The sequence below is a fragment of the Mastigoproctus giganteus genome, chromosome 2 (assembly GCF_048544385.1).
Source record: "Mastigoproctus giganteus isolate SK-2022 chromosome 2, ASM4854438v1, whole genome shotgun sequence".
NCBI lineage: Eukaryota > Metazoa > Arthropoda > Arachnida > Uropygi > Thelyphonidae > Mastigoproctus > Mastigoproctus giganteus.
The window spans coordinates 156,653,168-156,666,245 of record NC_143576.1 but is presented as its reverse complement, the minus strand read 5'-3'; the positions used below and the strand labels follow the sequence as shown (position 1 = coordinate 156,666,245).

At 38.3% G+C, this 13,078-nt stretch overlaps 1 protein-coding gene across 1 annotated transcript in view; it reads left to right on the top strand.

Moving 5' to 3' along the window:
• LOC150089684 (arylsulfatase B-like) overlaps positions 1-13,078 on the top strand; it is a 101,894-nt gene that overhangs the window by 37,087 nt on the left and 51,729 nt on the right. The window contains exon 4 of the mRNA XM_090390075.1: positions 11,616-11,719. Coding sequence (XP_090246201.1) covers positions 11,616-11,719 — 104 coding nt within the window. The remainder of the gene's footprint in view (positions 1-11,615; positions 11,720-13,078) is intronic.

Genomic DNA, 13,078 nt, shown 5'->3' with positions numbered 1-13,078 from the left:
CAAGTACCCTAGGTGCCTCCGTAGCCAGGTGGGAGGGAGCAGCAGTGCGTAGCACACGTGTCTTGATTAGACCGGGGTTTGAGCCCGTCACCACCAAATACGGAGGATGCGGAAAGGTCAGGGAATGACCACTGCATATCCCGGAGCATTATGGCCTTAGTTGCTAATGCTCCTAAAAACCAAATAACAAACAAACAATTACCCTGAGGTCTTTTTTGTTTTTCGCTACTCTCAATGCAAGGGTAGTGGAAAACAAAAATATGCCATCACAATACCACATGGTTGGTATGTTATTCTGGCATTACTAATGCCCATATGCAGTACCTTGGATTTATCGATTTCCACTTCTCAGACCATCTACCTAATTTTTCTACATCTTCTTGTAGTAGTATACTCCAGTTACTGTGATTAACCACCCTGCCAATCTTCATAATTCTGCAAACTTAAACATTAAGCCTTCATCAGTATCATTAATATATATAGAAAAACAACACTGGGCCCAGCACTGACCCCTAGGGAACTCTACTAATAGTTGCAGTCCAAGAAGAAGAGTGCCCATTGATAATCACCCTTGGTCTTCTGCAAATCAACTATCCCTTTATCCATAGCAGTAACTGTCCTTTATGCCATTCAGCTCCACTTTGTAGAGATGGCTTATGTGGAACAGTCAAAAGATTTCCTGAAATTTGAGTACATGATATCAAAAGTTATTTTTTGCATCCAGTTCCTTTATTATTGCATTGTAGTATCAAATCAGATTAGGCAGACAAGATTTCCTCTTAACAAATTCATTCTGTGATTTCAACATAACTGCATTCCCATCCATTGGGTAGATCCACTTTGTGAATTGGGGATATGTTTGCACATCTCTAGTCTATAGAGACCTCCCCTGAATTCAGCAGTGTTCTCATGATTATGGCTAAAGGTATGCTTGCCACTTTTGCTGCCTCCCATAATATAATTGGATAGATTCTATCCACCACAGGTGATTATCTTTGCTTAGCTTCAACAATTTCTCTTCCAATTTACCCTCAGTTATCACAAAATCACGTAGTACCCTTTTCAGAAATTGGTACTTGTGTGGCATCCCCATTACTTAAAAAGTTCTTTATGTGTAAATATAGAATCAAAATTCCTATTCAGTTCGGTAGCAATCTGAGCAGGATCACCAACACAGTTAAACCATTTATAGCTAGTGGACCAATGTGATTCACCCTCTTCATTGTAGTTCCCTCATGGGCAGCACAGTTGATAGAATTGCCATCCTCCCCACACCGGGTTGAAAAGACCCGAGTTCAAGTCCCATCAATGATGTGAGAAATTTTTATGGGCCTTTTTCACAACATGGCTGAGTTAGTCAGTCTTTTTCTCCCATAAATTTGGGTTTTTCGTCCAACAAACAGAAAATTGACCACAGAACACACAATTTACAGACAGTATATACTGAGCAATATAGCCTTACCGGCTGATGCTCCTAAAACCCCTACAACAACTTCATTGTAGTGCTTAGCTTACAGAAATAAAGAAGGATTTGCTACTTTTTTTTCCATTCTTTTCCAGAGACATCTTGTTATCTACCTTAGTTGCTAAATGTCCTTTGTGACTTCATTTCAGGCTAGTTTATACCTATTTATAGGCATCTATATCAGCTGATAATTTATATGCATTTTTCTTATCTGCTTCAAGTTTCATCAGTTCATCTGACATCCATTTAGGTCTAATGCTTGAACAGTATCTCTATTTGCTATAAAAAACTTAGAAGCTTTTACAGTTACTTCCTCAAATGCTTTCTATTTAGATTTTGCTGTTGATAACTTCATCAGTTGGTCACACTGCATAGATTTTAAATATGGGCAGAGACCCCCCTGTAGTCACCATTATGAAACCTTCCCTTTGCCTTCGACAGTAACTCCATCATTAAATAAATCTCTTATCATTACACTGTGCTCACTGTCACTTAGTGATTCTTTCACCTGCAGATTCAGATGCGATAATCAGATCAAGTGTTGCTTTCTCTCATCTACTCTGGCATGCTGATGTAAAAAACAATCATCCAATAAATCCACAAAATCATCTTGCTACTGCATGAGTGACCAACTCAAAAGTTCATGTCAATATCTGAAAAGTTAAAATCTCCCATTATAAGATATTCTGATTTACTCATCCAATTTATTGTCTGCATAGTTGTTTGTTACACTGATAACAGTCATTTGGCTTATTTGGCAAGCTAAGACAGATTATGAGAAGTCACTGGAAAGGAATGCAAGGAAAAACAGCAAAGACTTATATGCTTATATTAACAGTAGAAGGAAGGGATGGAATCACATTGGGCCACCGTGTCTATGGGTTGACTGTTAATTGCCTTGCTCAGGTTATGGACAAATTGAATAAGTATTGTGCATCTACATTCACACATGAGGAATTCTTTAGGGAAGGGGATGACAGAAGTTTATCAAACTATGAGGAGCTAAATGACTTTGTGATAACTGAAAGGAAAGCGGAGGAGAAATTGTTGAGGATGAACATAAAAAAGACACCTGGGGTAGATGGAATGTATCCAATTATATTAAAGGAGGCAGCAAAAGAGGTAAGCAAACCCTTACCGTAATTATGAGAGCATCCTTAGATTCAGGAGAGGACCCTATGGCATGAAAAAGTGTGAATATATCCCCAATTCATAAAGGAGGATCAATGGGCAACAGGAGTAAATACAGACCTATTAGCTTAACATCTCTTCCAGGGAAAATAATGGAATCACTGGTTAAAGAATTAATCTGAGCAAGAGGAATTTCTTCCTCTTGCTCAGATTACAAACCTGAGGCGACATAAATTCAAATTGAGGAAAAACAGTGTAGAATAGATGTGCGGAAATTTGCCTTTAGCCAGCGGGTAATTGATTGCTGGAACAAACTTCCATCTGTCATTGTGGAAGTTGATAGCTTAAATAAATTCAAGGAGGAACTGGACAAACGTTTAGAGGAAATGGATGCATGATTTTTTTTTTTTTTTTGGCTAATGCTATATAAGCTTGCTTTCTTGCATCACATGCCATGATTGCTACTACTATTAATGCAGATGCAGAATCATCTGGACAGGCATGCAATTATACTGCAATTGCAGCATGAGTTTGTCAAGGGGTGGTCTTGTCTGACCAATCTGATAGGTTACCATGATGCAGTTACCAAGGAATTGGACAGAAAAAATAATTTTGATATCATATACTAGGATTTCGGCCTCCGTAGCCGAGTGGGCAGGAGCGGGAGTGCAGTAGCACACGCTCTTTGAGTAGACCGGGGTTCAAGCCCCTGACTGCTGAATACGGTCGATCTGCCAACCCGCACTGGACCAGCGTGGCAGATTATGGTCCATTTCCCTCAGTATGAATTGTTGAGGAGGCTTCCATCCTGCAGTGGGTTGATAATGGCTGCACTTTACTTTTTTTTTTTACTTGGATTTCAAGAAGGCTTTTGATACTGTTGCACAGATATCATCTTTTAAGAGAATAAAAGGTGATATTGTTGCAAACTTTGGCACTAATGACCTTAAGAGTAAGAGATCTGCCGATTTACTTAACAAGTACAGGCCAATGTTGAAAACAAATCGCAAGTTAGGGTTAAATTTGAAAGTGTCTGCAATTCTGCTCAGACACGATAGGAGGGAGTATATGATGAGAGCATTATCAGTCAATTCAGCCGTGGACAAATTGTGCAAGGCTCATGGGGTAGAATTTTTTTCAGCATGGTCTGTGCTTGCTAACAGAAGAGACTACCTCTACAGGGATGGGATATACTTAAATAGATAGGGTACAAGAATATTTGCTGATGCTATCGAGGCAGTGTTAGGTGGGTCAGAAAACTGCTAGCTTGGGGAGATTCACTGAATAAAAGATTAACAGTAGCCGCAAGCAGGGGTAAAAGCAGTGCAAGGTGATTCTTGCACAGTTTCTATTGTAATAAGCAGCAGCCTAGAGTGCAAGTTGCTGGGAATTTCAAGAGCTGTTGGGAGTCATCATGGAACAAGTAAATACATGGGCTGTGTTAGGGTAACTAAGAGTAAGAACAGGTGCATGTATACCAATGCTAGAAGTATAGTAAATAAAGTTGATGAATTTGAAGTGCTGATCAAGACATCAAAGGCAGATATTGTTGGGATATCAGAGACATGGTATCACACAGACATAAGCAGTGCAGAGTTGGAATTTGGAGGAGTGCAATGTATACAGAAAGGATAGACAGGGTAGCAAGGGAGGAGGGGTTATGCTGTTAGTTAAGAAACATGTAAATAGACAGTGCAATGTTGAGTCAGTTTGGTCTGACATAAACACGGGGAAAGGGAAAATGAGAGTAGGAGTGTGTTATAGACCTAATGACTCTGATGAGTACAACAAACAATTGTGCAGAGAAATAGAATTTAATTCAGAATGTCTTGTAATTGGGGGATTTTAACTTTCCAGATATTGACTGAACTTGTTTGTTATTTGGTTTTTCGGAGCATTAGCAACTAAGGCCATATTGCTCCAGAGATATGCAGTGGTCATTCCCTGACCTTTCCGCATCCTCTGTATTTGGTGATCATGGGCTCGAACCCTGGTCTAACCAAGAAGCATGTGCTATGTACTGCTGCTCCTGCCCACTTGGCTATGGAGGCGCCCTGGAACTTGTGGGTTGGTCACTTGCATGGTAGCAAGAGTTTTGTGGATTTATTGGAGGATTATTTTCTACAGCAACATGTTCGAGGGGCTACCAGAGGGAGTAATACTCTTAAGCTGATTATCAGTAGTGATTATTCATGCAATCAGAATTTGCAGATAAAGGAAGGAAACACTAGTTGACAATGGTCAAATTTACTGGTGTGGGATTTGTTTAAAGATGTAACTACCATCAGGATTAAAGGAAAGGGTTTTTGCTTTCATAAAGGTGACTACAGGGGTCTCAGACATTTTTAAATTCTGTACAGTGGGGCCAACTGAGGTTACCAATAGCAAATTCTAAATAGAAAGCATTCAATAAATTAATCTTGGAAGTTACTAGTCTTTTCATACCAACTAAGAAATACTGTTCAAGGTTTAGGCCCAAATGGATGTCAGATGTACTAATGAGACTTGTGGCAGAGAAAAAAAAATGCCTGGGATGCATATAAATTATCAGGTGACACAGAAGCCTATGGTAGATATAAGCTGGTCTGTAATCAAATCACAAGGAGGTTAGGCAAGTGAAGGCAGATTTCAAGAAATCTTTGGCAAAAGATGCAAAGACTTCTTTACTTATGTAAACTCTAGAAGGAAGGGGATGAATCAGAATGGTCCACTTGATATTGGTGGTTTGACTGTTGACGATCCTTGATCCTTCTCAGATAGCTGACAAACTGAATGAATATTTTGCCCCTGCATTCACACATGAGAAATTCTGTGAGGAAGGGTAGGACAGAAGTTTACTAAACTCTAACAGGGAGCTAAATGATTTTGTAATAATGGAGAGCAAAGTGGAAGAGAAATTGTTGAAGTTAAATATTAAAAAAAGCATCTGGGTTGGATAGAATCTATCCAGTTATATTGAAGGAGGCAGCAAGGGAAGTAAACAAACCCTTAGCCATAATTATGAGAGCATCCTTAGATTCAGGGGAGGTCCCCATGGACTAGAAATGTGCAAATGTATCCCCAATTCACAAAGGGGGTTCAAAGGGTGACACAAACACTTATAGATCTGTTAGTTTAACTTCTGTTCCTGGGAAAATAATGGCGTCACTGGTTAAAGAAGTGATGCAGGATCATCTAGACAAGCCTGCAGTAATAGTTCAGACACAGCATGAGTTGTTAAGGGGAAGTCTTGTATGACTAATTTGATAGGGTACTACAATGTGGTCACAAAGGAACTGGATGTAAAAAATAATTTTGATATCATGTACTTGGATTTGAGGAAAGTGTTTGATACTGTTGCACATGGAAGACTGCTGTACAAATTGTAGCAGTATAGCATTAAGAGTAATTTGATGCAATGGATAAAGGGATGGTTGAGTGGGAGATTGCAGAGAACGGTAATAAATGGACACTGCTCTACTTGGGCTAATGTTATTAGCAGAGTCCCCAGGGTTCGGTGCTGGGCCCATTGTTGTTTTGTATCCCTATCAATGATATCGATGAAGGTATATCAGACTTAATGTACAAGTTTTCAGATGATACAAAGGTTGTCGTGGTTGTTAATAACAGTAAAGACAGTATTCTACTGCAACAGAATCTAGAAAAGATAGGCAGATAACATTGACAAATGCAATGTACTGCATATGGGTAGCAGTATCCCAAGAGAAACGTACCAACTTTTTGGTACTCCACTCAGGGAAGAGGAAAGTGAAAAATACCTGTGGTAATTGTACAGTCAGATATTAAGTTTTCTGAGTAGTGCAGATGTTCTGCCAGAGCATGTCAGGAGTTTTCTCAATGATATATAGGAACTTTGCTAGCAGAGACAAGGATGTGATTATCCCTTTCTGTGTTAGGCAATGGTCAGGCCACACCTTGAGTACTGTATACAGGTTTGGAGACCTCATTTTAGGAAGGATGTAGTGTTGCTAGAATGAGTACAGAGAAGGGCAACAAGATTGGTGAGAGGAACAAAGGGGTGCGCTTATGAAGAAAGGCTTAATTTCTGCAAGTTGCAGCATCTGGAGACTAGGCACCTGCAAGGTGATCTGATTGAGGTGTATAAGGCCTTGAATGATTTGAGCAGGCTCAATGCTGACGGGATACTTCTGCTTGCTCAGACTAAGAATCTGAGGGGCATAGTTCAAATTGAGAAAAGACAGTTGTAGAATAGATGTGTGGTTTGCCTTTAGCCACAGGTAGTTGATTACTGGAACAGCCTTCCATCTGTTTTTGTGGAAGTTGATAGCTTAAATAAATTTAAGGCTGAACTGGACAAACATTTGAAATGACTAGATGGGTGAAATGAGAAGTTTAATTTTTATTTTTTTTGGCTGATGTTGTATAAGCTTGCTTTCTTGCATCATATGCCTCAACTAATGGCAATGCTAATGCTAGTAAATGATTGCTGTACAAACTGTAACAATGTGGCATTAAGGGCAAGTTACTGCTATGGATAAATGGATGGTTAAGTGGAAGAAGACATAATGTGGTTATCATTGAGCACTGCTCTTCGTGGACTAATGTTGTTAGTGGAGTTCTGCAGAGTTCAGTGCTGGATCCATTGTAGTTTTCAATATTTATCAGTGGTAGTGATGAAGGCATATCAGGCTTACTGTCTAACTTTGCAGATTATGTAAAGGTTGGCAGGGTGGATAACGACAGTCATCAGGGTGAGCTACTGCAACAAGAAACAAAATCTAGGAATATTGAGTCGATGGGATAAGAAGTGACATTTAAAATTTAGCACTGTTATTGTTTGTTATTTGGTTTTTAGGAGCATTAGCAACTAAGGCTATATTGCTCCGGGGTATGCAGTGGTCATTCCCTGACCCTTTCCGCATCCTCCGTATTTGGTGGTCACGGGCTCGAACCCCGGTCTAATCAAGAAGTGTGTGCTACGCACTGCTGCTCCTGCCCACCTGGCTACGGAGGTGGCTAATTTAGCATTGACAAATTCAGCATATTGTATATGGGTTAGTTACTGCAAAGTACTGCTAAACAAAGGGAATTTTGAGAGTTAGAAGACAGAGATTAGTTAATAATGGCCATTGCTCTTCATAGACTGTTCTTAGGATTACCATTAGTAGTGGCATATGATGCAAGAAAGCAAGCTTACACAGAATCAGCCAAAAAAAAAAGCACTTCCCATTTCACCTATCTATTCACTCCAATCTTTGTCCAGTTTTTCCTTGAATTTATTTTAACTATCAACTTCCACAATGACAGATGGAAGTTTATTCCAACAATCAACTACCCACTGGCTAAATGCAAATGTCCACACACCTATTCTGCAATTGTCTTTCCTCAATTTGAATTTATGCCCACTCAAATGCGTAACTTGAGCAAGAGGAATAATCCTATCAGCATTGAGCATGCTCAATCCATTTAAGGCCTTATACACCTCAATCGTATTGCCTTGCAGGTGCCTAGTCTCCAGATGCAGCAATTTGCAGAACTGAAGCCTTTCTTGGTAAGAGAATCCCTTTGTTCCCCTCACCAATCTCGTTCACCTTTTCTGTACTTGTTCCAGAAGCTTTACACTTCCTAAAATGAGGCCTCCAGACCTGTATGCAGTACTCAAAGTGTGGCCTGACCATTGCCGTATACAAAGGGATAATTAGTGATATACAGCAAAGTTCCTGTATATCACTGACAAGACCCATGAGCTGCTCTGTCAGCCTGACTACACAATTCCCCTTTGTATTTTTCATTCTCCACTACCCTGAGTGTAATTCTGCATTACATTACTGTAATTCTGGTACATTACTCTGGGGTTACTGCTGTACTTTGCATGTATGCAGTACTTTGCATGTATCAATGTTAAACTTTAGTTGCCACTCTTGAGCCCATCTGCCCAACTCTTCCAGATCTTATTGTTTTATCTTGATGTTTTTTATGCACAGTTAATAAAATGTCATTCTTAATCTCTCTATTTCTCATTTTGTCTCATTAATTCTGTATTAAATATATTAAAAATAAAATTTTCTAGATAAAGGAAAAATCAAAATAATGGCACCTTCAATCTCCCCAAAGGTGCCGTTATTCCAAAAGTCTATTGTACATAAAAACTTAAAATTTTAGATGTTTTCAAAAAAATTAGTGTTAGGAGTAATGGCCAGTAATGTAAGAATGCAAACTTATAAAAGCATCAGCCAAAGGGGAAAAAAAAACCACCTTTCCACATTACTTTTCTATCCCCTCCACAAATTTGTCTATTTATTCCTTAAATTTATTCAAGCCACACACCTCCACGACAATAGATGGAGATTTGTACCAACAATTGACCACCAAGCTGGCTAAAGGCGAACTTCTGCATATGCATCCTGCAACCATACTTCTTCAATTTGAATTTATACCTTCTACTATGTGTCGTCCCAATAAGAGGAGGAATGCCATCAGCACTGAGCTTGCTCAATTAATTCAAAGCCTTAACCCCTCAATCAGATCACACGGTAGGCGCCTGGTCTACAGATGCTGAAATTTGCACAACTGAACCCTTTCGTCTTAAAATCATCCTTTTGTTCCCTGCACTAATCTCATTGCCCTTCTCTACACCCATTCCAGCAGATCTACATCCTTCCTGAAATGAGTCCTCCAGACTTGTATGCAGTACTGAAGATGCAGCATAACCATTGCCTTATACAATGGGATAATCACCTCCTTTCCCTGCTCACAAAGTTCCTATATATCATTGACAAAACCCATAAGCTGTCCTGGTAGCCTGTCTGCATTGCTCAGAATCATCATATCTGACTGCACAGTTATCCCCAGGTCATTTTCTTTTTCCATTATCTTAAGTGTTTGCACATTAATTTGGAATTACTGCTACCCATTTGCAGTACCTTGAATTTGTCACTGTTAAACTTCAACTGCCATTTCATAGCTCATTTGCCTAATTTTTCTAGATTGTGCAGTGTCTTGCTTTGATTACTTTCATTAACCACCCTGCCAACCTTTGTGTCATCTGCAAACTTAGACATTAAGCCTGATATACATTCATTAATATCATTAATAAATATAGAAAACAACAGTGAACCCAGCACTAAACACTGGGAGACTTCACTAATAACATTGGTTCACGAAGAGTATCATCCATTAATAACCACTCTCTGTCTTCTCCCACTCAATCATGCCTTATCGATAGCCGTAACTTACCCTTAATGTCACATTGCTCCAGTATGTACAGAAAATATCAAAAGCTCTTTCTTGAAATCCAAGTACAGCAGACTCTCGATTTACCGTGTCGGATTAACCGGGACACTTCAAGACTCCAAATTTAAAAAAAACAACCAGAATCAAAAAATTCAAGTAATAACTAAAATAGGTATAAACAGATATTTTGCAAGTCGCAAATAAGCAACAGGCGGCATTATAAGTCGTCATTGGGAGATTAGTGTACCTATTAACTTGCAACCCCCGCTGTCTTCACATCCGCCGCTCAAAAAAAAAGAAAAAAAAAAAAGACCAAATGTTTAGTTTGTTTTAGTGCATCGCGTCGATTGTTGTGTTCTGTTGCACCGCAAAAAGAAAAAATTTGTTTCGTTATTTATGTCAGGGATATGAACATTTTTTTCATAGTAATTTTTTTTTTTTTTTTTTTTTGTTGTTTAGAAATCGTGAAAATGATGGGTAAATGCAAAAGAGTTGCGTTTTCAGTTAAACAAAAACTTGAAATTATTCAAAAGTTTGAAAACGGTGCATCTGTTAAATCTCTAAGGAATCATTATAATAAGGATGTATCAAAATGGCCAAACATTAACAAGTATCATGCAGAATTCAGATTCGTCAATAATAATATAGTAGCAATATGTTATTAGTCATTCCCAAGTTACATAAAACTCAATGAAGTAAGAAGTCCTGGAACGTATCTCTTACATATGTTGGTGACTTGTATTTTTGGATTAACTGGGAAATCGATTATCCGGGATTTGTTTTTTACCATCTATCCCGGAAAATCGAGAGTCTACTGTATATGATTTCCAAATTATTTTTTGCATCCAGTTGTTTTATTATGGCATCATAATATCAAATCCGGTTGGTCAGACAAGATTGTCCCTTTACAAATCCATGCTGTAACTGGAGTATAATTGCATTGCTATTTAGATAGTCCTGCATTACTTCTTTAACCAGTGAACCCATTATTTTCCCAGAACAGTTGTTAAGCTAACAGGTCTGTAATTACTCATGTCACCTTTTAATCCCCCTTTGTGAATTGGGTATAGATTCTCACATATCCATTCCATAGGAAAGTTTCTTGAATCTTAAGATGCTCTCATAATTATGTTTAAGGGTTTGCTTACCTCCTTTACTGCCTCCCTTAGACAAGAGGACAAATGATAATTGGATAGATCCCATCCACCACAGGTGCCTTTTTATGTTAAACTTTAACTATTTCTCTCAGTTATCACAAAATCATTTAGTTCCATGTTCCTCTCCCTAAAGAACTCCTTGTGTGTGAATGTAGATACAGAATACGTGTTAACAGCAACCTGAGCAGGATCATCAACATCAAATGGACCAATGTGATTCAACCTCTTCCTTCTACTCTTAATATAAATAAAGAAGTCTTTGTTGCTGTTCTTTGCATTTGTACCAGAGAGATGTCTCTTAATCATCCTTTGCTTGCCTAACCTCCTTTGTGACTTGATTGCCGACTTGTTTGTGTCACCCATAGGCTTCTGTATTGCCCGATTATTTATATGCATCGTATGCATTTTTTTTCTCTGCCACATGTTTCATCAGTTCATCTGAGATCCACTTTGGTCTAATCCTGGTATGGTACTTCTTAATTGGTATGCAAAAGCATAGTAGCTTCCACAATTACTTTCCTGAATGCTTCCCATTTGGAATTGCTCTTTTCAGACTTAAAATATTACTACAATATTCTGCTTTTATAAACTTTTTAAAACATTTTTACCTGAAATATTAAACTATTGAAATAGCTTATCTAATTAATGGTTTGTGTATTTCACAACAGAACTGTGTACTCATTCTGCTAGAACCAACAGGAGTTCCTTTAAGATTTAAATTTCTGCCTGAGAAACTGAAAGAGTTGGGTTATGGTACACATATGTTTGGCAAGTAAGTTTCAGTTTGCCTATTAAATGCAATATAAGTTAATCCCAAATATTATTATATTTGTTATTGTCACAGTCAAAATCTTGTTTCTAGAATATCAAGATCAGCCTTGAACATTAACATTTTCTACCTGAATCTAAAATTACTTGGAGCTAGAAGAAAATTACGGGGATGGATACGCTTAAAGAGAAGGGGGTGCAAGAGTACTTGCTGATGCTGTTGAAGCTATGTCAGGTGGGTCACAAAACCAGTAGTTTGGGGGAATACTTAAACTAATAGATTAACTATATCCACAGGCAGAGGTGAAAGTAATTGTTGTATTGCTTTTATTGGAACATGTAGCATTCTTGAAGGCAGGGTATTGGGGATTTCAAACCTGCTGTGGGTCATCATGGAACAGGCAAATATATAGGCTGCATTAGGCTAACCAAGAGTAAGAACAGGTGCATTTATACTTACGTGTACACTAATGCTAGTAGCATAATACATAAATTTGAAGTACTGATTAAGTTGGCAAATGCAGAAATTATGAGAATATCAGAGACATGGTGAGAGATATCAGAAACCACTCAGACATAAGGGGTGCAGAATTTGAATATGGGAAATACAATGTGTATAGAAAGGACAGACAGGACAACGTGCTCTTAGTTAAGAAGCATATTAAATCTAAGACAGTGCATAAAGTTCACGTGAGTGACCAGTGCAATGGTGAGTTTGGTATGACGTAAGCACTGGAAAAAAAAATAAGAGAGTAGGAATGTGTTATAGGCCTAATTACTGTGATGAGTATAACAAACAACTATACTGAGAAATAGAGTGGGCCAGTAAATCAGAATGCCTTCTAATGGGGATTTTAACTTTACAGATATTGTCACATACATTAGCAAGACTTTTGTGGATTTATTGGATGACTGTTTTTTACAGAGCATTCTAGCAATACTCTTGATCTGATTATCAGCAGCAATGCTTCATGCAAATAAAAGACCTTCTCAGCCTTTTACCTACATTAAGCACATTGTAATCACAGTGGCAGTGGTAATGGGATGGCAGTGATAACAGTGTGCTGATGTGGGATTTACTTAAAGCTGTAACTATTGTAAGAGTAAAGGGAAGGGCTTTTGCTTTCGTAAGGGTGACTATAGTGGTTTCAGACAGTTTTTAAATTCTGTACAATTGGACCATCTGATGATGACATTGCCAACAGCAAATTCTAAATAGGAAGCATTCAGAGAAATAATTGTTTCATATGTTCTAAGAAATACCATTTAAGATTTTTTCTCTGCCACAAGTCTGATGAGACTTGTGGCAGAGAAGAAAAATGAATAGGATGCATATAAATTATTAAGTGATACAGGAGCCTAT